This window comes from Mesoplodon mirus (genome assembly GCF_964341445.2).
Source record: "Mesoplodon mirus genome assembly, chromosome: 17".
NCBI classification, from domain to species: domain Eukaryota; kingdom Metazoa; phylum Chordata; class Mammalia; order Artiodactyla; family Ziphiidae; genus Mesoplodon; species Mesoplodon mirus.
In genome coordinates, this window is record NC_138993.1 from 21,614,965 (window position 1) to 21,640,251 (window position 25,287).

A 25,287-nucleotide genomic window follows, 5' to 3' on the forward strand; every position below is an offset into this window, starting at 1 on the left:
TGACTCCAAAATTACTTGTTCTTTCTTTTCAAAACATCATGTATCCACTAGTGCCCTTGTTATACAATGGTATGAGAGCTGGGTAGGAGAAAGTTAATTTCAATATTTTATAATAATTATTTCACTATTAAAAATTTTCTTAGCTTGTTCTCTTCTGGATCAAATCACAGTGATTCTTTAAACTTTTCATCATGTTCTAGTTTCTAGTACTTTAAAGCTTCCCTTCAAGGATGAGAAGCATGAATAGGCAACACCCTGTCACATGTAATTTGCCTTGTTATTTTTCTAACAGAATCTCAGGTCTATGACAGCTTTTGATTTCATCTACCTAGCTACAATCCTAAATTAGTTTGAACATGATTGAGTCAAACGATTGTAGTTATTCCTATGTAAAGTCCTGAGTTTCTTACATCTTATTCTTTAATAGAAAAAGTTCCAAACCTCAGAGTTGAAATATGATGAAACTTGTCTTGGATCGTCTCTGCCTTTGTCACTTTTCTGTGCAGATTTAAGAAAACCAGGTGGTAATGCAGGACCTATCATAGGCCTGAAAAATAAAATGTACCTTTATCATTCTCCCTGACTTTAAAAAGTCAGCTTTCAGAATAAAAGCTCACACAAATAATAAAAAGCCAGATAATAACAAATGTTGAAAATGAGAATCTTATTCAACATATTATTTTTACTCTATAACCTAGTATTGTTTCACTGAGTATCATAAAAATAAAAATCTAAATTTTGTATTTTAACTTTCTTTTTGTTAGTCAACGATTAGATGCTAAACCAGTAATTCTCAATCTTTGTGGCAATGGTGTATACCATTGTTCTTCCTAAAAGAAGTATGTTAAATAAAAATAATAACTTATGGACTAAAGCCTTGGCTTTAGTGCCTTGGCCTTGGCTTTCAGTTTTGATATTCACCGTCCACTGAAAAATACCTTAGTGGCATTATATTTATAGTCAGAACTACTTAAGTATAAATTGGGTTCTAAGGACATACGTAGCAAATGCATACAACAGATGTTAGTAATTTATGGTTATGTGTGCCAAGGCAGTATAAAAACCTAAACACCGTCCTAACGAACAATCCAATAATGATGTGGAAGCGTATAAGAAGGAAAATAGTTCATTTAAGACCTGTATAGAAAGGAAAAGGGAGTACGCTAACCACATTTCAACCAGTGTACTTTTCTGTTTCCTTCAAAAAACCCTGGTTGGTATAAGTCACTCCGTTTTCTATCTGAGCAAAATAACACCCAAAGACAACATGAACTAGTCGGTGGCAGAGCTGGAGTGTGAACCCTGGTCTGTCTGATGCCAAAGTTCATTTTCTTTCTAGCTGCCTTACTGCCACATTCTGAGGGAACAGACATCCGTTCAAAGAGAAAACTGCCTAAATCCTAGGCCTTAAAAAGAGAAAGTCCTATTTTATGTATGGAAAAAACAAAAGAAGAACGATACTTTCTACTCTCTTTCATACTGTTAAGTTTCTCCATTCTTTGTTTTTTTCCAGAGATGTCCCTGTGCAAGTGTTACCAACCAAGATGGCACTGATGCCCTAAGCTGAATTTTCCAGATCGCACTATGTTCAATTAGAGTCTTACAGACAGGTTTCCCGGTAGGACAAAAATAGTACTAGAGTCACAAGGTCTGGGGTCTGATCCTGGCCATTGAATTACCTCTTGCCTTGGTTCATAAAACTGCTATGAACCAAAACAATTTTGCAAATGAAACATGCGAAAGGGTGGCAGTGTTAGAAAGATCAAATTCGTTATCATTTATAAAGTATAAAGTGCTGTATGGGTTTTTTTCTGAGTACAGTTTTTAGCAGATCTACAAATGCAATTACAGCTCAATTCTCTGGCCTCAGGGGATTTGTGAGTATAAAACCACTAACACATAAAATCTTAAAATACAGTAAAGGAACATAACCATGGCACATGCTGTGGACGTGTATGAGGTTTTGCCTCCAATATATGCTTCCACCTGTTTATTTCAAACATATATTTTACTATTGTCAAAATAGAAAGAAATCGCTATGTATCTAATAATCTACTTTCTTGAAAGGAATGTTATAGCCCAGCAGTCAGCAAATTTCCCATAAAAACCCAGACAGGAAATTTTAGGCTCTGAGGGCCACATTTGGTCTCTGTTGCATATTCGTCTTTGTATTTTAATGACCCCCTAAAGCCCATTCTTAGCTCGGGGCCATACAAACACAGGCAGTGGATTGTCTATTCCTCTTATTTCTTCTTTCTTTTCTTCAATAAGCATCCCTTTACTTGCTGACGCCATTACAGAAACTGATTACATTCGCAACAAAAAGTGTTTTTTGAGTTGAAATCAGAGGCAGTTACTCCCCAAAAGTTATATGAAAATGAGAAGCTGACAAGTGTGATTATAACCTCTGAATATATAATGTACAACAGCCTTTTCTACTTGTTCTTGCATACTGGGATACAGTGTTATGAATTATAAACAATATGGTGTGCAATTTCATATTCAGCAGTTAAATATTTTATAATTCCGAGAAGACAGGAATCAGTATTTACTATATGTTTATTCTGTGCCAGGCACTATATAAGAATCACACATGTATATATATGCATATAAATATGAAATCTCAATCACCAGGACAATTCTGTAAGTTATGTGTTGCTATCTTATTCCACAGATGACAAATTTGAGGTTTGGTGAAGTTAACTGTGTAACTTGGTACATAGTGATTTGTCTATTCCTTCAATAAATAATTAAGAAGACGTCTGAATTAGAAGTCAAATACCGGGATTCCAGCCCCAGGTGTACCACTGACTATGTGTGCAACCTTACTTGTTTAAAAAAAAATGGGGAAGAAGGGTCATGTTTCACCCAGCCTGCCACAGAACACTCTTGTCAGTATCAAGTAAGAGATGTGGAAGTTTTTTATGAATTATAAAAGTGTCATAAACGTGTAAATAATTATTTTCCTTATATGAATTTTAAAATTAGTTATTTTTACTTCCAATTTATTTCAAATGTTATATAAACACGTAAGTTAAAAAACAATTTCAGACAACTCTTTAATGAATTAACGGACACTAGAAAAGACTGGCCGGAAGTAGTACACATTACCACCTTGGAGGAGAATCATCCTGCTTTTTAAATCCAGGAGGAAGGGCTGGTCCAAAAAACCCTTCATCATCATCATCATCGTCATCCTGATTTCTCCTCTGTTTTCTGAAAACACAGTAGTGTAATTTTATGCATGTATGTCAAAATTTTCTTCATAGAGAAATTTCCTTTTTTTTTTTTTTTTTTTTGTTTGCGGTACGCGGGCCTCTCACCGTTGGGGCCTCTCCTGTTGCGGAGCACAGGCTCCGGACGCGCAGGCTCAGCGGCCATGGCTCACGGGCCCAGCCGCTCCACGGCATGTGGGATCTTCCCAGACCGGGGCACGAACCCATGTCCCCTGCATCGGCAGGCGGACTCTCAACCACTGCGCCACCAGGGAAGCCCGAAATTTCCATTTTTAAAGAACATTAACTTCAACTAGTTGTACAAACACTGAAACAATAAATTAATCTTGCCAAATAAGAAAAAAAAAATCTACCACAGATCTTATACTAATCTTTTCTTGAAATTCATTTATGGTCTAAAAATAGAGATTGGTTACTTCTTTATAGCATAAATATATCAATTTTCTATATTTTCTGTGTTGTTTAAGAGTCCATTCAATGAAGTTTCAAATGCTCTACTTGCTAGATATTTTTGAGCGAAAAGTTTATGGCACTGGTTTTTAAATTCACTTAAGTAAAGGCTTTAAGTTGCTACTTCTGTCTCCTACTCATTAAAGTGCTTTAAAAAAGACCTTGCTATCCAACAATAAACAAAGATTCGACTTCTTATTTACATCGACCTGTGGTAAGGCTAGGTCAGAGGGAATCATTCATTTACTTAAACAAAAAGCACATACTGCATACATAATTTTTTTTAAAGCATATTCTTTTTTTTGGTTGTGTGGCTTGTGGGATCTTAGTTGCCCAACCAGGGATCGAACCTGTGCCCCCTGCATTGGAAGCACGGAGTCCTAAGTACTGGACCACCAGGGAGTTCCCTGCATACATAATTTTAAAAAAGAAGATGTATGGTTTATTTAGAATATTTAATCACTTCAATAATACCTTAAAGAAAAATCCTTTATATAAGACTTTTATTGAAATTCTAGATATCTCCAGAGCTATATACTACTAAAATAAATTTCCTTCTGAAAGGTATAGTTCATGAGGAAATGCCATATGAAGTAATTTCTTCCTGTGCTGTATAAATGCAGGTTGATATCCCCTTACTAGCTCTCTGTTAGCCAACGTACACCAGATTTGAAGCTTGGTTTACCATTTAATGTAATAAGTGACTCACCTTGCAGTTGGACCAGTGTCATCTTCTTCAGATTCTTGATTTCCTTCTTCAGACAAAGAACTACTGTCCTCGTCGCTGTCTGATGACTCTGAACTACTGCTTTTATAATTAGGGGGCAGAGCTGGTCCTGCAACTAAAGAAGATGTCTTGTGTATGTCATAAGTAGCCACAACTGTTTCAATGAACTCCCTAGCTGACATTTCACACTTTCTTTTCTGAAATTCTCAGCACTGGCTGGCTATCATTTATTATGGACTTTAATCTCATTTGCTCCTGTTGTGTACAGTGGGCTTGTCTTTCCAACTCCAGGAAAGCAGAAATCATGTCTTACAGTGTTACCTATGAGATTCACAAAAGCTTTAATAGCCAAACTTATAAATACAGCAATAGCACATGATTTCCCTGACATCTTGCAATTTTTGCATTGGTTGCAATTTTGGTTGGTGCAACTGCCAAAATGGTTTCATGATTTTGTTTTTTCCTTACGGACAGTGTATGGTAGACAATATTTATATCACGGAGCTAACCAAATAACAAATTTGCCATTCCACAGTCTAACATGGTAAAAATCAAAATTATCCATTCTGGTTTCTGACTAAGAATCACCACTTAAAAATATCTTTATTGGTATTACCATACTTCTCAGTTAGCTTTCTGTTCGAGATGATTTTCCAAGCAGAAACAAAAGTAGAGGCACTCTAAATTCTCCTGCTTACTAGCAGAGATTCAGAGAAGAGAATGAGGTCACATTGGGATGCAGATGCCAAGGAAGAGGTAAGGGTGCTCTGTGCCCACTCACCATAGTGAACTGCTCTCACTTCATGGCTTAGCAAAATTATAAATTATTGCATGATGTCATTGTATGATGTCACACAGACACAACTGTCTACGTTGATCCTTAGCAGTGATGCTAAAACTCTACTGACATAGTTCCCAAGCCTGGGTGATTATCAGACTTGCCAAAATATTTTTAAAAAAGAGATTCCTGTGCCCTTGCCCCAGAGATTCTGACTTAGTTGGCCTGGAATAGGGCCTGGAAATATGATTTTCCAAAGAGCTTCCAGGTATGCTATTCCTGCAGTATTAATAACAACAAAAACTTAAAAGAGATTTACATGCATTCCCCTATTTAATTCTGACAACAACCTTATTAAGAAAGCAGTATTACTTCTAGCTTACAGATAGGGAAACTGAGGCAGAGAGACAGTAACTTGCCCAATTTTACACAACTAAATAGTGGAGGTAGGATATGAACCTCTTAACCGTTATATTAAACAACATTCAACAAAGTCAACATCCATCCATTCAACAAATATTTATTGAGTAAGTATTTCTAGAGAAACAACTTAAAAAAGAAACAAATAAAAAAAGGTGACTGTGAATATGTGGGACGGTAATTTTAAAGACAGAGGTCAGGGAGGGTTCCCCTGAGAAGACATTTGTAGGGAGACTTAAACGATGACAGTGGTCATGCAACAATCTGAGGGAAGAACATTCTAGATGGAGGAATCACTAGTGTGAAAGTCCTATGGAGAGAACAAGCTTGATGTGCTTGAGGGACAAAAAGGCCTGTGTGGCTAGAGCAAAGTAAGCAAAGTGACAAGACAAAATCGGATGGTTCAAAGGGGCCACACTATATGCTTTGGGGCCAGACTCTAGCTGTGAGTTCCAGCTCAGCCACTTCCTAGCTGTGTGATCTGGATATTATTTAACCTTCCTGTGTTATTCTCTTAATCTGTAAAGTGAGGTTAACAGTAGTTCCAGTCTCATAGGGCTGTTGTGAAGAATACATATTATACCTGCAAAGCATATAACACTGTAGCTGGCATACAGTAGGCACTCCATAAATGTGAGCATAGGCTGTGGTAATTGAATTTGGATTTTAGTTATAACAGGCAGTCACTGAAAGGTTTTGAGTCTGGAGAGATATAATCTGAGTTAGCTTTTTTATTAAAACAAAAACAAAAACAAAAAACTCAGTTTGTGGACAATAGGGAATCAGGAGTAGGGGAGATGAGTTAGAAAGCTGATATGAGATGGTTTGATTTGCAACTGCTTTGAAGAAGCAGGATTTGCTAATGGTTTGGATGTGAGAAGTGAGAGCCAAAAAGGAACTGAGGATGTCGTAGGTTTCTGGCCTGATTAGCCAGCCAGGAGGATGGTAGTGCTATTCTCTAATATGGAGAAGACTAGGAGGGAAGCATGTTTGGGGGAAGAGCTAAGAGCTTGTTTTTCACATCTTCAGTTTAACATGCCCATTAGAAATTTCAGTGGTATGATCAGTGGTACTTGGGTATATTAATATAAAACTCAGGGGAGAAAGCAGAATCAGTGTTGGAACCACAGGTCTATTTCTGAAATTTTTTTCCTATTGCTCCTTGTTGTATTACCATAGAACAAGTGCTCAATACACAACAAGTTGACTTAAAAAATCCAAACTTTTATCTTAAAAAATTGGATGCATTTTTTCTACATTCTCCCATGTATCATTAAATAAAGGAAGGAATTATAGAAAATAAATGCTAAACTGGGGCGTCCCTGGTGGCGCAGTGGTTAAGAACCTGCCTGCCAATGCAGGGGACACGGGTTCGAGCCCTGGTCTGGGAAGATCCCACATGCCGCGGAGCAACTAAGCCCGTGCGCCACAACTACTGAACCTGCGCTCTGGAGCCCACATGCCTAGAGCCCATGCTCCTCAACAAGAGAGGCCACAGCAATGAGAGGCCTGTGCACCACAATGAAGAGCAGCCCCCGCTTGCCACACTGGAGAAAGCCCACGCCCAGTGATGAAGACCCGATGTAGACAAAAATAAATAAATTTATATATTTTTAAAAAAGCTAAACTGGTAATACGGCATGCCTAGAAAAGAACAATCAATGAGCAAAAAGAGGAAAACAATAAGAATTAAAAGATAAAATTCATATCTCCAACTGCTGTTTAAGACTGAAGAACAGTTATGTCTTCGTTTGTAAATGTTCCCCAACTGTAAGTGGAGATTATATCTGACTTCTGACCGTAATGAATAATGCCTTTACTGATTTCTGGTTTATCTTTGTATGTACTACTAATTCCTAGAGAAAGCACCTTTTAGAATATAGCAAGGGAGCATACAACCTTCCATAAATATCCCTTTCTTCAAAGTTCTAGGCGGATATAGTTTAACATGAAAGAGACTAGGGGATTACATTTCACTCTTGGCTCTTTCCATCTTCCTCTTGCTCCTAAGCATTAAAGAGAGAAGATTTTTTCCTTTTTAGCTCCTTTTTTTTTTTTTTTTTTGCTGCGTTGGGTCTTTGTTGCTGTGCACGGGCTTTTCTCTAGTTGTGGCGAGTGGGGGCTACTCCTCGTTGCAGTGGCTTCTCTTGTTGCGGAGTACGGGCTCTAGGCGCGCGGGCTTAAGTAGTTGTGGCACATGGGCTCAGTAGTTGTGGCTCACGGGCTCTAGAGAAAAGGCTCAGTCGTTGTGGCGCACGGGCTTAGTTGCTCCGCGGCACGTGGGATCTTCCCGGACCAGGGTTTGAACCTGTGTCCCCTGCACTGGCAGGCGGACCCTCAACCACTGCACCCACAGGGAAGCCCCCTAGCTTCACTTTTTTTTTATAGGTATCACTCTTCAGAACTATATAAAATGTCTCAAAAAATCGTTTTAGGCATTTGTCATGACTATTCCATCTCTTTCCTAAAGCAGTGATGCGCGTCATTAAGGTAGCTCTTCTACTGCAATGGTAATTTTACAAGTAGATTACGACTTCCATGAAAATAGAGATCATGTCATATATTTCATTATGTTTCCCTTGTAATATCTATCACACAGAATTATGCATACAAAGAGAAGTACTCAGTATAAAGCACATTAAATCTTATCATAGATCAGCAATCGATTATAATAGGAAACACTGACTCTGAACCCCAATTAAACAAAACGTTATTCCATCCAAAGCAATTCCATTCTTCTCATTAGTAGACTTAAACTATAAAAAAATTATACTGTTATATTATATTTTGAATTTCAACAATAAAGATTTGTGGAAATTTGTTTTGCTTTCTTGTTATATACATATTTTTATAATAATCTTGATTTTGCCTGTTGACTGGCAAAGTCTAAAATATTTACTATCTGGTTCAGGAAAAGCTTGCTGATCCTGTGACAGGATTAAGTCATGGAAATGTCAATAAGGAGAATCCAACTGTCTTTTTTTGTTTTTTTTTTTTTGCGGTACGCGGGCCTCTTACCGTTGTGGCCTCTCCCATTGCGGAGCACAGGCTCCAGACACGCAGGCTCAGAGGCCATGGCTCACGGGCCCAGCCGCTCCGCGGCATGTGGGATCTTCCCGGACCGGGGCACGAACCCGTGTCCCCTGCATCGGCAGGCGGACTCTCAACCACTGCGCCACCAGGGAAGCCCCGACTGTCTTTTGATGGGAGTAGGTAGTGATGTCAGTGGTGCAGTGGTTAAGAATCTGCCTGCCAATGCAGGGGACAAGGGTTCGAGCCCCGGTCCGGGAAGATCCCACATGCCGCGCAGCAACTAAGCCCTTGCACCACAACTACTGAGCCTGCGCTCTAGAGCCTGTGTGCCACAACTACTGAGCCTGTGCTCTAGAGCGCGTGTGCCGCAAATACTAAACCCGTGTGCCACAACTACTGAAACCCGTGCGCCTAGAGACCGTGATCCGCAACAAGAGAAGCCACTGCAATGAGAAGCCCACACACCGCAACGAACAGTAGCCCCCTCCGCTCAGCAACGAGGACCCAACACAGCCAAAAATAACTTAAAAAAAAAAAAAACCGTGATGGTTGGGCTGAGGCTAAAAGATGAGACTGAGTTAGCTGGGCAAAAGGAGTGTGGATTGGAGGAAGCGTGGTCCAGGCAGAGGGAAAAGCATCTGCAAAGAACTGAAAGCCTAAGGGCCTGGCACATCTAGAAATGTGTTCAGAGTGGCTGGAACCAAGAGAAGAGAGAAGGAGGGATCATCAGGGGGAAATGTGGCTGTGAGGTCAAACAAGGTCAGGACTGAAAAGGGTGCCTTGAATTTAGCAAAAAGGTGCCGAGACGATTGGTGGGTGGTCTTCGTTTATTTCCACAGTGAAATTGGTGAGAGTGGTCTCCATGGATTGGCAAGAACAGGAGCCAGAATGCAGTGGGTTAAGGAGAAAACGGGGAGGATCCAGAGTTGGTCAGAGAGAAAGAGGAGTGGCTACCGGGGGATGTGGAGTAGTCTTCATGAAGATGGGAACGATGTGAATGTTCTGGTTAAATGCTAAGGGCAAGGAGCCCCCAGGACAAGTGAGGGCAGGAGTTCCGAGTGAAAATGGAAGGATTAGCCTTGGAAGGAGGTAGTTCCCCTCTTGCATTATAATCAAAGGGAAGACGAAAGAGTTGGGCAGAGGTTTGGGAAAGTTTTTAGGTACTGTGCCAGAAAAATGAGGAAGTTCTCTTAGGATGGCATCTACTTTTTCTGTGAAGTAGATGGAGAGAGAGTGTAAAGAAGAAAGAGAAGGTTTTAAAAAGCCATGGTTGATCATGGGGGAGGAGACCTGAGTGGGGAAACGTCTGAGGATGGCTGGGCAGAACTGTGGACCCAGCCAGGGAGGAGACTATAGTGTTTAGCAGCATTAATCTGTGGAGGGGTGAGGATTCTTCTAGCAGCACTTGGAAGCCTGGGTGTGGGCTCATCAGGGGTGAACGACTGTACTGATCCAGGGCTGAGTTTTTGCTAGACGGGTTTAACAGAATACTAAATGGGATAAGGCGGCTGAAAACACTGGCAAGAGAAGGCATGAATGGACGGACCATGGAAGCTAAGCTGAGCAGGGACAGAAGTAATTAAAGGAAATTTAAGGCCAAAATGGACTGAGGCAGAGATCACATGGCTCAATGGGACTAAAAACAAAACTAAAAAATAAAAAACTTGTAATGAGAGTAACTGAAGAAGAATGCTGGATGAATAAGGGGTTCTGGCTGAGAATAAGATCTGAATTTAAATTTTCAGAGATGGGGGAATTCCCTGGCGGTCCAGTGGTTAGGACTCCATGATCTCACTGCCAAGGGCCCGGGTTCAATCCCTGGTCAGGGGACTAAGATCCTATAAGCTGCACAGTACGGCCAAAAAAAAAAAAAAAAAAAAAAAGTTTTCAGAGGTGGAATAGGATCCAGCGTGTGACTGCGAATGTGGCTGGGATGAGTGGCGTGAAGGTTGCTGCAGATGAGAATAAAGTCAGAGTCAAAAGAGCCCAGGCTCCACTCAGCTTACACAAAGCAGTGTCTGGAGTATGCAGACTGGTCTTGAGAAAACATCTGCACCCCCGTGTTTTTAACATGATCTCAGGGGACACTTCCCAGCACTCAATTTTCCAGAGTATTCAAATAAAATTAAATTGGTCCATCTCAGACCTGTGTGCTAAATAAAAAGTTTGGTTAACCCCACTTTTCTTCAACCTTAGTTGAATGGATCCTTCCTTGCTAAAATAAAAGCCTAACTTTTCAACAGCTATAGCAGAAACAAGACCTGGAAAGAAACCTCTAGGTGGAAACACGGCCTCTGGGTAGTCAAAGAATGCAAATTAGATTCAGAAATGGAAGAGTTATTCTTCCAGCTTTGCTCTTTGCCAACTTCAGTCAGTCCCAGGCTACAAATTAGTACCAACATGAAAGCAGATGGATACTCATCACGGAGGAGTCTGAGAAGAATTTATTTGGCAAATACGAGGTGCCTGCTATGTGTTAAGGCTAGAAGACTATAGTGCAATGGTGGAGACAGATATGTCAGCAAGTTATTCGAAAACAGTGTATTAAATATGTGACGTAATTAAGCAGGCAAAAAACCCGTGGGTAAAGAGGAGGGCGTGACAATGCTTGGGAGAGTTTGGAAAGCCTTCACTGAGGTGACACTGAAGTTAGGGCTTGAAGGATGAGGTGGGAGTTTGTCAGGTATGTCAAGAAGAGGAGGGCGAGGGCCAAAGGAGCCTAGATAATTGAAGAACTGCGCAGAAACTCGGATTGGTTTGAGCTCTGAGCCGTGTGTGTCAGGACAGGACGAGAGGCTAGGAAGGCAGGTCGGGGGCTAGGGCGCAGAGCATCTTCTGCAAGAGCCAAGGGCATTCATTGCACGTTAGAAGGCAAGAAGGCACAGAGGTTCGGAGTACGGGCTTCGCTCTAAGTCGGGCTCCACCACTTAACTAACTGTGTGGTATGCGCAACAGCCTGGGACTCAGTGTCCCCATTTGCAACACGAAATAATAATCTTTACCTTATACAGTGGCCAAGAGTATTAAATCACTGAATGTGCATCGATCGTTTAGCACAGCGTCCAGCCCATGGAGAACTAAATGCGAATACTTCTTGGTGATAATGATTACTAGGCCAAAGCTCGTTTCTACAGCCCCCACGGCCACGCTTGGGAAGGAAAGTTAGCTCGGGTGGGGCCGCGCCCACTCGCCACTCCTCCGCCCTCCCGGGCCTCGGGACCACTACTCCGAGAACGGGGCCGGGCCAGAGACGGGGTGGGAGGGCCTGGCGGGCAGGGGACGCCGCCGCTTACCGGGGCTGGGGTCCCGCTCCTCGTCCTCCGCTGACCCGCTGGCCTTGAAGCCGGGCGGCAGTGCCGGCCCGATAAGATCCCTCGCCATCCGCAGTGGCAGACACTGATCCCGCACACAGGTGTATCCACGCCTAGTCAAACCTCCCCGCGAGTCAGCCCGCCATACACCGAAAATGAGGGAAGCTTTTCCGGCCCCGACCAATGACGTGGCGGCCTGTGATTGGCTGACCTGTATCATTAGCGATAACGGAAGTGACGCCTAAGGCTTGCTCCACTTTCGCACGCTGGCTTCCCTACTAGGCGGATGGCATGGGTGAGCCGGCAAGTGGTTGCGTGACTCGCACGGGGTGGTTTTCAGCTCCCGAGGTGACCCCCACTTTGGAGCCTCTGAGCGACGGTGCCTCGCTGCCGGACAACTGGATGTTCTGGGCGATGCTGCCGGCGCCGCCACCAGCGCCTTCGTCGCTTCCCGCAGCAGGGTCCGAACCTTCCTCAGAGGCGCAGCCCCCCGCGGAGGCCCAGAGCCTCCCCGAGGCGCCTCCCCCCTTTGACGCCCAGATTCTTCCCGGGGCACAGCCCCCTTTCGACGCCCAGTCCCCCCTTGATTCTCAGCGTCAACTCAATGGCCAGCCTTCCTGGAATTTCCAGGCTTCAACATCATGGTACTGGACACAGCCTCCTGGTGTTTTTCCTTGGCATCGGCAGCCCCACAACACTCCGGGTAGGTTGTTACTTCTCTCTGTACCACCTCTTCCCTTTCCTTTTCCCTTCTCCCCTCTCCTTTTCCACCCTTTTTGCTCTCTCCCCTTCTGATGCTGCCTTGCACTGTTGGAGTCTGGTCATTAATGTCTCACAGTTTGTTCCACAGTTATGTTTTTCCTGCCTGTTCATTCAGTTTAACAATTATTTATTGAATTCCAACTATGAACCAGGAAGGGGAGATAAAGCAGTGAACAAAACATACAAATATCCTTATTTTGAGCTTAAATCTCCTGGTGTAGGAAGACAGACAATAAACAAAAGAAAGCAGTGTGTATTAGAAGGCAGTGAGTGCTATGGAGAGAGAGCAGAGTGACAGGCAGTGCAGTTTTAAATGTCAGTGTGAGTCGTAAGTAAGGTGACATTGGAGCAAAGACTTCAGGGAGGTGAGGGATCAGAACAGTGCATGTATCTGGGGGATAGCGATACAGGCAGAGGGACCTGCAAGTGCAAAGGCCTGGAGGCAGAAGCTATAGATCAGGATGGAACCCAGTGAGGCAAGAAAGGACTGAGCCTGGGGTGGAGTTGTAGGCAATAGAGGAAGAGGGCCTTGTAGATCGTGGGACTTCTACTGTTACGATATGTTTAGTGCAAGGGAGTGGCATGCTTTGATTTATGTTTTCAAAGGGTTAATGTGGCTACTGATTGGAAATGACGGAAAGGGAGATGAGTTAAGAAGGTATTGCGGTTAACCTGGTGAGAGATACTGGGGACTTGGACCAAGGTGGAGCTCAGGAGGTGATGAGAAGTAGTTGGATTCTAGATATATCTTGAAGGTAGGGTAGGACCAGCATAATTTTTTGAGGAATTGGATTGGGATGGGATGTAAAGAGGACACGAGAATAACTTAAAAGTTTTTTGCCAAGCAAGTGGAAGGATGTGGAGGGAGTAGATTTGGAAAGGAGACCAGGAGTTGAGTTTGGAATATGATTTGTGTCAAGTAGAGATACTGAACTGGCTGTTAGCTATTAGTTTGTACTTTCAGGGGAGGTTTGTGGCTAGAGCTGTAAATCGGGGTGTCATTGGCATAGAGATCATATTTAAAGCCATGAAATTGTTCGCTTAGAACAATTCAATTTACATTAAGTTGAATCCAAATCAGTGTTACTGTATGCCTAATGCTGGGGATATGAATGTGCCTAAGACAGTGCCAAGCGAGGTGAGATGGGTTCATAAATATAAATCACAGTGCAGTGTGACTGGTGATAGAGGCATATAAAAGGAGATTTCAGAGTATGGAGAAAGTTGGGGAAACTTTTGGAAGAAGTGTATTGGGAGATGTTTAATATTCTGGAAGAGATACTTTTTAGGTGGAAGCAAAGAGGTGTCAGTGCAAGGTGAGTTCTGAAGGTTGCAGTGTTCTGGTGTGACTGAAGCATAGTATGTGGAAGGTACAAGGAAGAGCAGGGTGAAAAAATAAAGTGGGATCTCATCGGAGGACTCTAGGAAGCTACTTGCTTCCAGGGTCTTGAGCAGGGTTGTGATGACTGGACGATTATTTTTGTGGTGTCAGTGTGCAGGGTCTGTTGGAAGAAAGGGCTTAGGAACTGGAAGCCAGTCTGGAAGGCTGTCACAGTGATCTGGGTGAAAGATCAAGGTTTCAGAGTTGGGTCATGGCAATAAGAAAGGAAAAATATTTGAGAAGAAATGTATTTCACAAGGGTCTGTTTTCCTGGTGTAAAATTGATACTGAAAGAGCTCCATTAGAGATTTTATGGTTTACATTTCTTTTTTCTTTAAAAAAAATTTTTTTTTTTTTTTTTTGGCTGCGCTGGGCCTTAGTTGCGGCACGTGGGATCTTCATTGCGGCGTGTGGGATCTTTAGTTGCAGCATGTGGGCTCTTAGTTGCGGCACGCGGGATCTAGTTCCATGACCAGGGATTGAACCCGGGCCCCCTGCATTGGGAGCACAGAGTCAACTACTAGACCACCAGGGAAGTCCCTGGTTTACATTTCTAATGTTTGAAATAACTACAAGGAATTTTACCAGGTTAGCTTGTCCATTCCTTTACTTAGACATCCAAAGCATCTATGGACATGTAATCTTACCAATATGTATTAATTTGAAAAATGTTTATTTGGTAAACTAGTCTTAATCTTTGTTAATTTGTTTGAATTACTCTTCTGCCTAGAAGTAGTTTACCACTGTTTTTACACAAGTATTTATGACATTCTGTAGCAAAATTTTAAATAATTGTATAGTTGTAAACATTTCTGGATCTCTTTTTGTTTTTCAGTTAAACATTCTTATCTTCCACAAAAACATGATGCAAAGGTCAATGACTTCAACATCTCTCCCAGGAGAAAACAGAAAAAAAGGGTATTTTTTAAGATGTTCTTGAATGTGACACTTTGGTCCCTATGTCACTTTCATATCTTGTGTTTCAATCATAACTGTCTCAGTGTTTTGCATTCATTATTGACACAGAGCCTTGCATAAAAGGATCTTTAAGGGTCTTGGCTGTAAGTAAAATCTTCAAGCAAAATCTTTTTGAGAAATAAACGGAGAAATTGTAGAAAAAGAAAACATTTAATCCATTTCAGTATAGTATCAGGAGTAAATATAATGGGGAATTATGATTACAGATAAATGTAAATGTTATTAAACTTCAATGACGTAAACAAAAGTATAATATATATGTTATACTTAATACATACTATATATTCAATTTATTTATTTTACTAGCATATTGGTAGGAGAAGGATGAAATTTAAAGTTTTTGTTTTTTTAATGAGGAACAACCCTTCGTTATGTTCAGAAACTGAGTCTTAAAATAGGCTTCTTTTATTCTGATGTAGCTTATAATCTGGTCTTTCAACTTTTAAGATGTGTAAATAATTTTATTAGTTTAGAATAAATTGAGTAAAATCTACAGCATGAGATTAGTACCCTTCATTTTTGGCATCAAAACTATGTAACTAATACTAACAAAATATTGTGAAAGTATGTTTAATTAACATAATCTCAACATTGAACAATTGGGGCCCTATATAGCCTATCATTGTAATAATCATTTTTGTTGTATGTTTAAACATAAAAATAGTAAATTGGGAATTAAAAAGAACTAATATTTACCTAAATAGTTCTTTTTTTCTCATTCTGTAGTTAAAATATACACACACACACACGCACACACTTGTTTTTCCTAAAAGAAGAAATACCGTTTTTACTCTGAATATTTATTTTTAGGTCATTTTGACATATGCTCTATTAAGTTTTAATTAGATTACCAATTTGAAATCTACTCACAATTTATTATATTAGCTTTACTCAGATTTAAAATTTTTTAACAAGCCTGGCTTTTCCTAATGTATTTGTTAAAAATAAAAACAGAATCATCCCTTCATTAGAAATGTATTCAGAAGTTTTTGCCACCTGTAAGGGTTGTGTGAAAAATCAAAATATGTACTATATTTTTACTGATGATTAGAGTTCTCACCAAAAGCCTAATGCCTCTTCATTTTTGTTTGCAGAAAAGAAAGGAACCAGTTTTTCACTATTTTTGTGATACCTGTGATCGTGGTTTTAAAAATCAAGAGAAGTATGATAAACACATGTCCGAACATATGAAGGTAGGTTTTCTTAGTTGTCCTGATATTTATTTAGCAAAATGGCTGTATTTGGTAGAAATTCTGAGCTTCCTTCCCTTAAAAGTTTATAGTTTTCATAGAAATGTTGTTTGATGACTTGCCAAATTGGGACAGTGACCCTGGGATTTGCAGTTTGAGGGTGGGAAGCCCGCTGCTTCAGGAAGTGTGAGATGGCAGTAAAAGAGAAGGGAGGTCTGGCAGCTGTTTGTATGTATGCGCCTCCTCTCCTCTGTGAGAGGCTGGGCCTCCCCTCCGGTTGCTCCGTGCGCCTTTGTGAATTCTTTCTCCTTTAAGGCTGCCCTTGACTATTTAACCACACAGTGTAATTTGCCTTGGCCCAGCACCCTCTACGGATGGTTTAGACCTTATTAAGTACTTTTAACTAGGATATTTGAGAAGTAAAAAAGTTAAAAAGTAAGTTCTTAGTTTGGAAAGGTTCTCTTTCAGTTTGTAGGCGTGCCCCTTAATTTTAGGAATTAAGAACATTTTACAACATTGCTGATGTCGTGCATTCACTCAAATGGAGAAGTAAATGATATGCATTGCTGTACTGTATACTTAGAGAGTGCAGCTCTGTTTTGGAATGATTTTTGTTTTAGGTATTCAGTGGTAACACCACATAGATGGGATACTATGTAATATGACCAGAATATGTCTGTATATATAGTAGTAAGGTAAATTTTTTATGGAAGACATTGAGTAGCCTTTCTTAAAAATTCTTACAGTGTCCTGAGGTAGATTGCTCTTTTAGTGCACATGAGAAGATTGTCCAATTCCATTGGAGAAATGTAAGTTCTTTTTTTGTTTGTTTGTTACATGCTCTTTGTATTTCATTGATTTATTATCTTCATAGCTCTCTATTTACATAGCCTACTAATGAGTAACATTCATAGAACACTGTACTTTGTAAGGCATTTTTACATCTACTATTCAATTTTATCCTCATAAGCCACTGTGTAAAGTAAATAAATCTTGGCCCTATTTAACAGATTGGTAAAATGATTTGCCCAGGGTCTCAGAACTGACCCCTGCACTTGAATTTCATGATGGCAAATTCTGTTTTACTATACCATGCTGTTTCAAATTGTTTCGTATATTCATTATTTCTCTAGCTAACTTTCTTAACTTTGGTTGGTAGGTAATTCATTTGGGTATTTAATATCAATCAAGTATTGGGTGACATTCACTTTGTAACCAAAATGATATTATGACTTTTTTTTATCAGTAGTACTAATCTAAAGATGAGAAAAATTCTTTTTCCTTTAAAGGAAAAGTCGTAATAAGGATAGATAAAACCTGCTTACTTAGTTTTAAAATTGTCTCTGCTAGTAAATTTACTTTTGGGTACACAGTCTCCATTATCCCCCATAATACTTGAGATTTAGTCAAAAGCATACAATACGCTTCTTGATATTCAGCAGACATTTTCCCCTTAGACGCATGCTCCTGGTATGAAGAAAATCAAGTTAGACACTCCAGAGGAGATTGCAAGATGGAGGGAAGAAAGAAGAAAGTGAGTAAAGAGTTAAGAACTAGTGAAACAATTTTGTTTTACTGTGGCAAGGCTGAGTACTTGAAAATAATGACCGTTCTGGCCCTGAGGAACAATTTGAAAAAGGAAATTTGCTCTTTTGTTATTTATTTATTTATTTATTTAAATTTTTGAATTTTATTTTTTTTATTTAAAAAATTTTTAATTTATTTTTTATACAGCAGGTTCTTATTAGTCCTCAATGAATTTTATTATTATTTTTTTATACAGCAGGTTCTTATTAGTTATCAATTTTATACACATCAGTGTATACATGTCAATCCCAATCACCCAATTCATCACACCCCGCCTCCCCCCGTGGCTTTCCCCCCTGGTGGCTATACGTTTGTTCTCTACATCTGTGTCTCAACTTCTGCTCAGCAAACCGGTTCATCTGTACCACTTTTCTAGGTTCCACATACATGCGTTAACATACAGTATTTGTTTTTCTCTTTCTGACTGATTTCACTCTGTATGACAGTCTCTAGATCCATCCATGTCTCAGCAAATGACCCAATTTCATTCCTTTTTATGGCTGAGTAATATTCCATTGTATATATGTACCACATCTTCTTTATCCATTCATCTGTTGATGGGCATTTAGGTTGCTTCTGTGACCTGGCTATTGTAAATGGTGCTGCAATAAACATTGGGGTGCATGTGTCTTTTTGAATTATGGTTTTCTCTGGGTATATGCCCAGTAGTGGGATTGCTGGATCATATGGTAATTCTATTTTTAGTGTTTTAAGGACCCTCCATACTGTTCTCCATAGTGGCTATATCAATTTACATCCCCACCAACAATGCAAGAGGGTTCCCTTCTCTCCACACCCTCTCCAGCATTTGTTGTTTGTGGATTTTCTGATGATGCCCATTCTAACTGGTGTGAGGTGATACCTCATTGTAGTTTTGATTTGCATTTCTCTAATAATTAGAGATGTCGAGCAACTTTTCATGTGCTTCTTGGCCATCTGTATGTCTTCTTTGGAGAAATGTCTATTTAGGTCTTCTCCCCATTTTTGGATTGGGTTGTTTTTGTTGTTTGTTTGTTTGTTTGTTTTTGCGGTACGTGGGCCTCTCACTGCTGTGGCCTCTCCTGTTGTGGAGCGCAGGCTCCGGATGCGCAGGCTCAGTGGCCGTGGCTTCACGGGCCCAGCCGCTCTGCAGCATGTGGGATCTTCCCGGACTGGGGCACGAACCCGTGTCCCCTGCATCGGCAGGTGGACCCTCAACCACTGTGCCACCAGGGAAGCCCTATATGAGGCTATTTGAATGTAGCTTTTGGTAGACCTAATAGGAACTCTTCATAAATAACTGATGTCATAATGGGAGCTTGCTCTTTGAGGGGAGCCACTACATGCCCCCTCTGTTAAATATTCAATACTGAGGCAGTGATGGGTGGGTGCTATTTAAAAAAAAATGTATAATACTTTGTTATGTTTATTGTTTTGATTACTTTAAAAAAGTTGTTGAATGATTGGAGTGTGCTAGGCAGAGGGAGTACAAGTGACAAGATACACACGTGCCTGTCCTTATCCATAAAAAGACGAGAAATGTTTTCCTGTAATTAAAGTCGAAGAAATTTGAGTCTTACCTTGTGACTTGTAGCTTTATACTTATAAGGGAAGAAAGCTTAATAGATGTCTAGCTAGAATCGACCAATGAAAAATCCCATGAGGAAGCTGTTGTCTCAGGATAGGACCAGGATACCTCATCCTGAAACAAGACCAAGTCAGAGCTATTAGGATGGTCAGCAGCGCTTTTAAGTCAATAGCTGTTTTTCTGGAACTGAAAAATGAGGAGAGCCTCAGATAGGAAGAGTTACCTTCAGAGGTCGAGAAAGATACTTAAAAACTTTTAACCAGCAGGTTAAAGTTGTACTCCGTTCAACTTAAAGTTTTCAGCTTAAAGCCCCTGTATGTGTGTATATGAAGAGCTGTGTGAAATGTTGCACTGTTATGTGAGAGAGTTAGTTACTGCCCTTTAAAGCTTGAAAGGTAATTCTGAGGAAAACCAGCATAAACATAAAGATTTAGAACCAACCGAGAACAAATAGAATTCAGTAAATGTGTATGTAACTATCCATTATTAATACTGTGTAAAGAGTTGGATGAGGGTGAAGGACAATCAGAGGAATTTAATTCTTAAGCAAGTAAACCTGGGTCCAGCCAGTCAGCAGTCAACATGGACTCGATGGATTTAATAGAATTTTAAGAGCATCCTTGGCTAACAAATGTAATAATCTAGGGTAAGAGTCTAGGCCACCAGGAGTAGGGTATACTAGAATGCCTTTTCCTCTTTATCTCCCGGCAGAATCTTATTTAGCTTGTAAGACCTGTTTTGTTTTGTTTTTGTTTTTAACATGTACTTATTTATTTATTTTGGCTGCATTGGATCTTAGTCGCGGCATGCAGACTTCTTCTTACTTGCCGCATGCATGCGGGATCTAGTTCCCCGACCAGGGATTGAACCCAGGCCCCCAGCATTGGGAATGCAGAGTCTTACCCACTGGACCACCAGGAAAGTCCCAAGACCTGTCTTAAGTGTCACCTGATTTGTCATTCTCTTCTTCTTCTTCATTTCCTCTATCTCAATGCTGCCAGAGTGCTAGTCTGTAATAAGATAAGGAACTTGTACCAGAATATAAATCTGTACCTTACTTCCTTCATTGAGAAAGTCTTGGTAAGAAGAAAATGTCATCTGAGCTAAATATATTTGGTTTAGGGACATAGCTGATGTATACCCTGACATAAGTGTGTGGATTGGCTGCCAGTCCATGGACCAACCTCCCCTAAAGCATTATTCACTACTTCCTGTGTGAATACATAGCTTATCAATACAAACACAATAGCGTTTGTTGCATTATATTATAGGTGGCCCTAGTCTTAGACATCTTTGATTCTGCTGCACTTTGCATAGTACCTGGGATTTAGTATGTGGAGAATAAATATTTGTGGACTGAGTTACTGTTAAATGGTGCAGTATGGGAAGAACCAGTCTTGGCATTGATAAGGAGCCTTAGCCAATTGCATGGTCAAACTTAGAAGTCAAGGAGTTGGGACCGTGATGTGATTTGACTTAGTGAAGAATTCGAAGAAGTTCATATAAAGCTCCTTGCCTCCTCTAGGTGGCTTCTTTACAGGTACAATTTTTTTCTTCTCATGATTCCACTTCACTCTAGTTTTTTGTTTATTGTTTGTTTTGCTTATTTGTTTTTTATCTGTTGGGTGTATCTTTTTCTTACTATTTTGCACAGAGGAATAATCAAACATGAAGAGTTAGTTCCCCTTCCTGATACTTAGTTTTTAAAGAGCTGGTGATGACAGTATTGAAGATTATATCCTGCTAGATGGATTGGAAAGTGCCTACCTGCAAAGGTTTTTCCCTGGTACTTTGCCCTGACTTTGGTCAGTTGGAAGTTGTTGCAGCTCAGTGGTGCCAGCCCCTGTTGTATATGTTTAATTCTTTTGAGGAGAATGATGATGGCTACTAGTCAGCAATGATTATAAAGCAACTGAGAAGTTAACTAAGTAAGCTGTTTAGTCTCTCAAGTTTTGAGTTCACTTAAGGCAATAGGGAAGTCCTGAAATGAGTTCCTGATTAACCAACTTTTGTTCTTTTATATCTAACGAGTGTTTAAATTAAGTCATTATATAAACTGGGAAAATTGGACCCACTATTAAATTAATGGTAGCCAGCTTCAGTGGTTCTGTTCTACTGTGTTTCTAGCTGTTTTACTCTCCCACAGTCCTCCACTCTACCCTCCTCAGCATATAAGAGGAAGGACCTCATCTAGTCTGGAGGAGTGGGGTGTTCCTTGACAAAGGGCAGTTGAGCTGAACTTAGACCTAATTAGGAAGAAATAAGGGGAGGCAGGGGCTAGTGCACAGACAGATTGGCATGAGTATAGGAACTTGAATATAGGTAAGAGATGATAGAAGCTTTTGAAAGATGGCAGTTGTGGGGACAGCGAGAACTAGGTGGATATAGAACATAAAAATGGGCACTGTTTGGTAGTTGGATAGTTGTGAGGTTGAGGAGGAAAGAGGTTTTGAGGAGATGTCCAAGTTCCTCTGTGAAAGCACCTTTGTGAAAGGTGGTGCCTGTTCCTCAGACAGGGAACCCCGGAAGAGAATCACATTTGGAGGTGTTGATTTAGGACATCGTTGAGTATGAGGAGATTCTGAGACATCTATTTGAAGATGTTGTGTAAGCATTGGGGCTCAGACCAGACTGGCTGGAGATAGATATTTTAAAATCATGAAACCATGAATGCAGAAGATATTCCCCACAGAGAGAGGGTAGAGTGGAAAGGGAAGGTAGCCTAAAAGGGAGTTAAAACCAACAAGCCTGCTGAGCAAGAGCCAGAGAAGTAGAAGAAAACTCAGAATATGACCTGTCGTAGAAGCCAGTAGAAGGGAGGATTTCAAGAAGGAAGATGTGATTATCAGTGCAGATTGCTGTGGAAAGGTGAAATAAAACAAGAACAAAAAGTGACTGATTTTGTGACTTGTAGGGCCCCCTTGACGTGGATTCCAGATGATTGCTCCTTGGCCCTTCTTCTTGGAGTTTCCTGCCATCTGTCTCCACAGCTCTCTGCAGCTCTGACAGCCTCCCCCATGATTCTTTGTTTTAAATATTTATTTATATATTTGGCTGCGTTGGGTCTTAGTTGCGGCAGTGGGATCTTTGTTGCGGCACATGGGATCTTTTGTTGTGGAGCGCAGGCTCTTTGTTGCTGCATGCGGGCTTCTCTCTAGTTGTGGTGCACGGGCTTTAGAGCGCACAGCCTCAGTAGTTGCGGCACATGGGCTCTCTAGTTGTGGCGTGTGGGCTCTAAAGTGCTCAGGTTCAGTAGTTGCGGCGTGCAGGCTTAGTTGCCCCGCGGCATGGGGGATCTTAGTTCCCCAACCAGGGATCGAACCCACATCCCCTGCATTGGAAGGCGGACTCTCAACCCCTGGACCACCAGGGAAGTCCCTCCCCCGTGATTCTTAACAAGGTGGATTGCAGTTGCCTTTACCACCCTGCCCTTAGCATATATATAGATGGTCCAACAGAATCCTTTGAGTTCCGCTGACTTTTTGAGACTCACAGCTTACAATAAAGAGTTGCATCTGGCACCTTTTTACCTTCCAATTTCCAGTGTCCTTTACCTCCATGCAGTTTCTGCCACTTACTCTCACGGCCACCCTGTGGATCTTATCTTCTGGACTTTCTGCCCCAGAAATCTTGAAGTTAGGCTTACTCCTCTTGGGTCATAACTTTCATTCCATCCAACTGTCTCACTGTCACCTGTACCTGGTCCCGGACTAGTTGAAGCCTCCCCCCTCTTACCCCCTTTACCTTCTTTTTCTCTCACCCCCCTTCTGTCTTTGCTTCTCTGCCAAGTTTAAGTCACCTCCACCACTCTCGGAAGCTCAGCTCCCTCATTCCAGTGCCCTTCGTTACACCCACCTGGCAAAATCTCAGCTCTGGCTCACTTGCTAAGTGTTGTTCAAGAAAACCACACAGTTGAAGTACACTCTGCAGAGGAACGCTCAGCAGTGCTGATCACACTTAAGGAACTGACTTTGACCAACGAGGTTAGGCTATTCTCTTTGTGTTTGTTCTTTTTTCATGCAAGATGAGATGCTAGTAGGCATGTATTTCTTAGTTACATAGGTGACTATGTAGAATAAAATTTAAAAAGAAATTTGTTAAACTGATTTTATTTTAGCCAGCTCAAATGCCCGTGAAAACAACACCTTAGAACTGACGGTCAGGGTCCTGTAATGTGGGCTTAACATATCTTTCCTGATTAATCCCACATTACTTGCTTATCGGAGTTCTTTGTCCCAGCCAGACTTGGTTTTTTTCTTTTTCATATCCCAAACAAGTTTTCTGAACTTTTAACCTCTGTTTTGATTATGCTGCTTCCAGAAAATCCTCCCTTCTCTATCCTTGAAGTTCTGCTCAATGCTTTAGTCCAGCTGAAATCCTGCCAGACTAAAATTTTGGTAGTATTTTTCCTTATCTGCCTGGAGGGGTATCTTGTCCCTCTTTGAATGTGGTATCCCCTCTGCCTCCTTAGTGTAGATGCCCCTCATTATGGTACTATTGATGAACTTTTTTGCTTATGTGTCTTTTAAAAAAAAATAAATTACAAGCTTTAGGACTGTAAGAACCATGGTTTGTGTGACTGTTTATATCCCATGGTGCCATAGGTAGAAGGGATGTTTATAAATGTTGATATATGTAAATGGGGCTTGAAAATATTTTTTCTTATGGGTGTAGTTCTATTTTGGTATATACAAGTAAGTGGTTGGAGAAATCTTGCTGAGATTCATATTTTTAATTTATGTTTTAAACTATACCTTTGTCATTGTTAAAGAAATTGGGCAATGTTGATCAGATTAATAACTGTAGTTGGAATTCAGTAATGTAACTAATGGTACTTAAACTGCTGTGGTTTTGAACAATAAATTCTCACCACATAGGACAGTTCATCACCAAGACAAACGAAATTGATCTGTATTTGAATGCATTACTTTCTACAGTAGCTTTCCCCATCTGAGCGTGAACTCTGCCACCTTGTGGTTTTGTGCAGCAAGTGCTTTAAAGGAAAAAATGCCACTGCTAGAGAAACTTAAGGAATATTAACATTTGAAGATGCAAACTAGCTTAGGTAGCACGTGTTTCTATAAAGTCCCTGGTAGAAGACTAGTTTGGTTTTGTCATGTAATTGGGAACTCTCAGCCACCTTTGAATTTATGTTGATGTACATTATAGCTTTGAATAACTTCCTGACAAGAGTTTAGCTTGAAATTAGAGGTAAACATTCAGTATTTGAAAAGGCAAAGATTGTTTTATATATGGCCAAGGTTACTGAAAAGAGGTAGGAGTAGACTCTTGCCTTTAAGACCCTCACTCTAATGGGAGACGTGGGAAGAATATCCATAGGTGGCCGTGAGAGCACAGGCAACTGAAGCATTAATTTTTGCTGTGTGGGGATAAGTGTCTGGTCAAGGGATAGCTGGCGTCTTTGGAAGGCAGGGCAATCAGTTCGTTTTGCAAGACTTCTTGTGAGAGGGGTCGTGCCACCCCTTCCCTCCCCCCAATTTATTTGAAGGTGAAGTTTATTCTTTTTTAATGCATAGTTCTGACAAACATCCATAGTTGTGTTTAATTAAAAACTTTAAGGCTTTCCACTAATAACCTGCAAAAAAAGAAATCCTAGCCAAAAAAAAAACCCGTAGTGATTCTTTCTTAATTCTTGTCGGGTACAAATGCTGTATGATTTGGCATTAGGAAAAATGAGTGGTAGAGGTTCATTACCCAAACCTCTATTTTAGAGACGTTGAAACATACTTCACGGCAGATTTGGAGTCCACTAGGTGGAGTAGTTGTGTTATTTATTTTAATACTGCAGTTACTGTGGCTCTGAGGAAACGCTTTACAGCTGTGTCCCCAGTTCTTTCAGAATTCCA

The 25,287-nt window shown here is 40.7% G+C and overlaps 2 protein-coding genes across 3 annotated transcripts in view; one reads left to right on the forward strand and one right to left on the reverse strand.

Annotated features, from left to right (window-relative positions):
* Positions 1-12,126, reverse strand: part of GPALPP1 (GPALPP motifs containing 1) — a 33,041-nt gene extending 20,915 nt beyond the window's left edge. For both annotated transcript variants that reach the window (XM_082602223.1, XM_082602222.1), the window contains exons 1-4: positions 11,938-12,126; positions 4,396-4,528; positions 3,115-3,216; positions 442-547 (exon numbers count right to left, since the gene is read on the reverse strand). In XM_082602223.1, the coding sequence (XP_082458349.1) occupies positions 442-547; positions 3,115-3,216; positions 4,396-4,528; positions 11,938-12,025 (429 nt within the window). In that variant the 5' untranslated portion in view covers positions 12,026-12,126. The remainder of the gene's footprint in view (positions 1-441; positions 548-3,114; positions 3,217-4,395; positions 4,529-11,937) is intronic.
* Positions 12,127-12,196: 70 nt separating this feature from the next.
* Positions 12,197-25,287, forward strand: part of NUFIP1 (nuclear FMR1 interacting protein 1) — a 39,631-nt gene continuing 26,540 nt past the window's right edge. Inside the window, exons 1-5 of the mRNA XM_082602221.1 lie at positions 12,197-12,658; positions 14,934-15,016; positions 16,171-16,269; positions 17,013-17,075; positions 17,724-17,800. Of these exons, the coding sequence (XP_082458347.1) occupies positions 12,247-12,658; positions 14,934-15,016; positions 16,171-16,269; positions 17,013-17,075; positions 17,724-17,800 (734 nt within the window). The 5' untranslated portion in view covers positions 12,197-12,246. The remainder of the gene's footprint in view (positions 12,659-14,933; positions 15,017-16,170; positions 16,270-17,012; positions 17,076-17,723; positions 17,801-25,287) is intronic.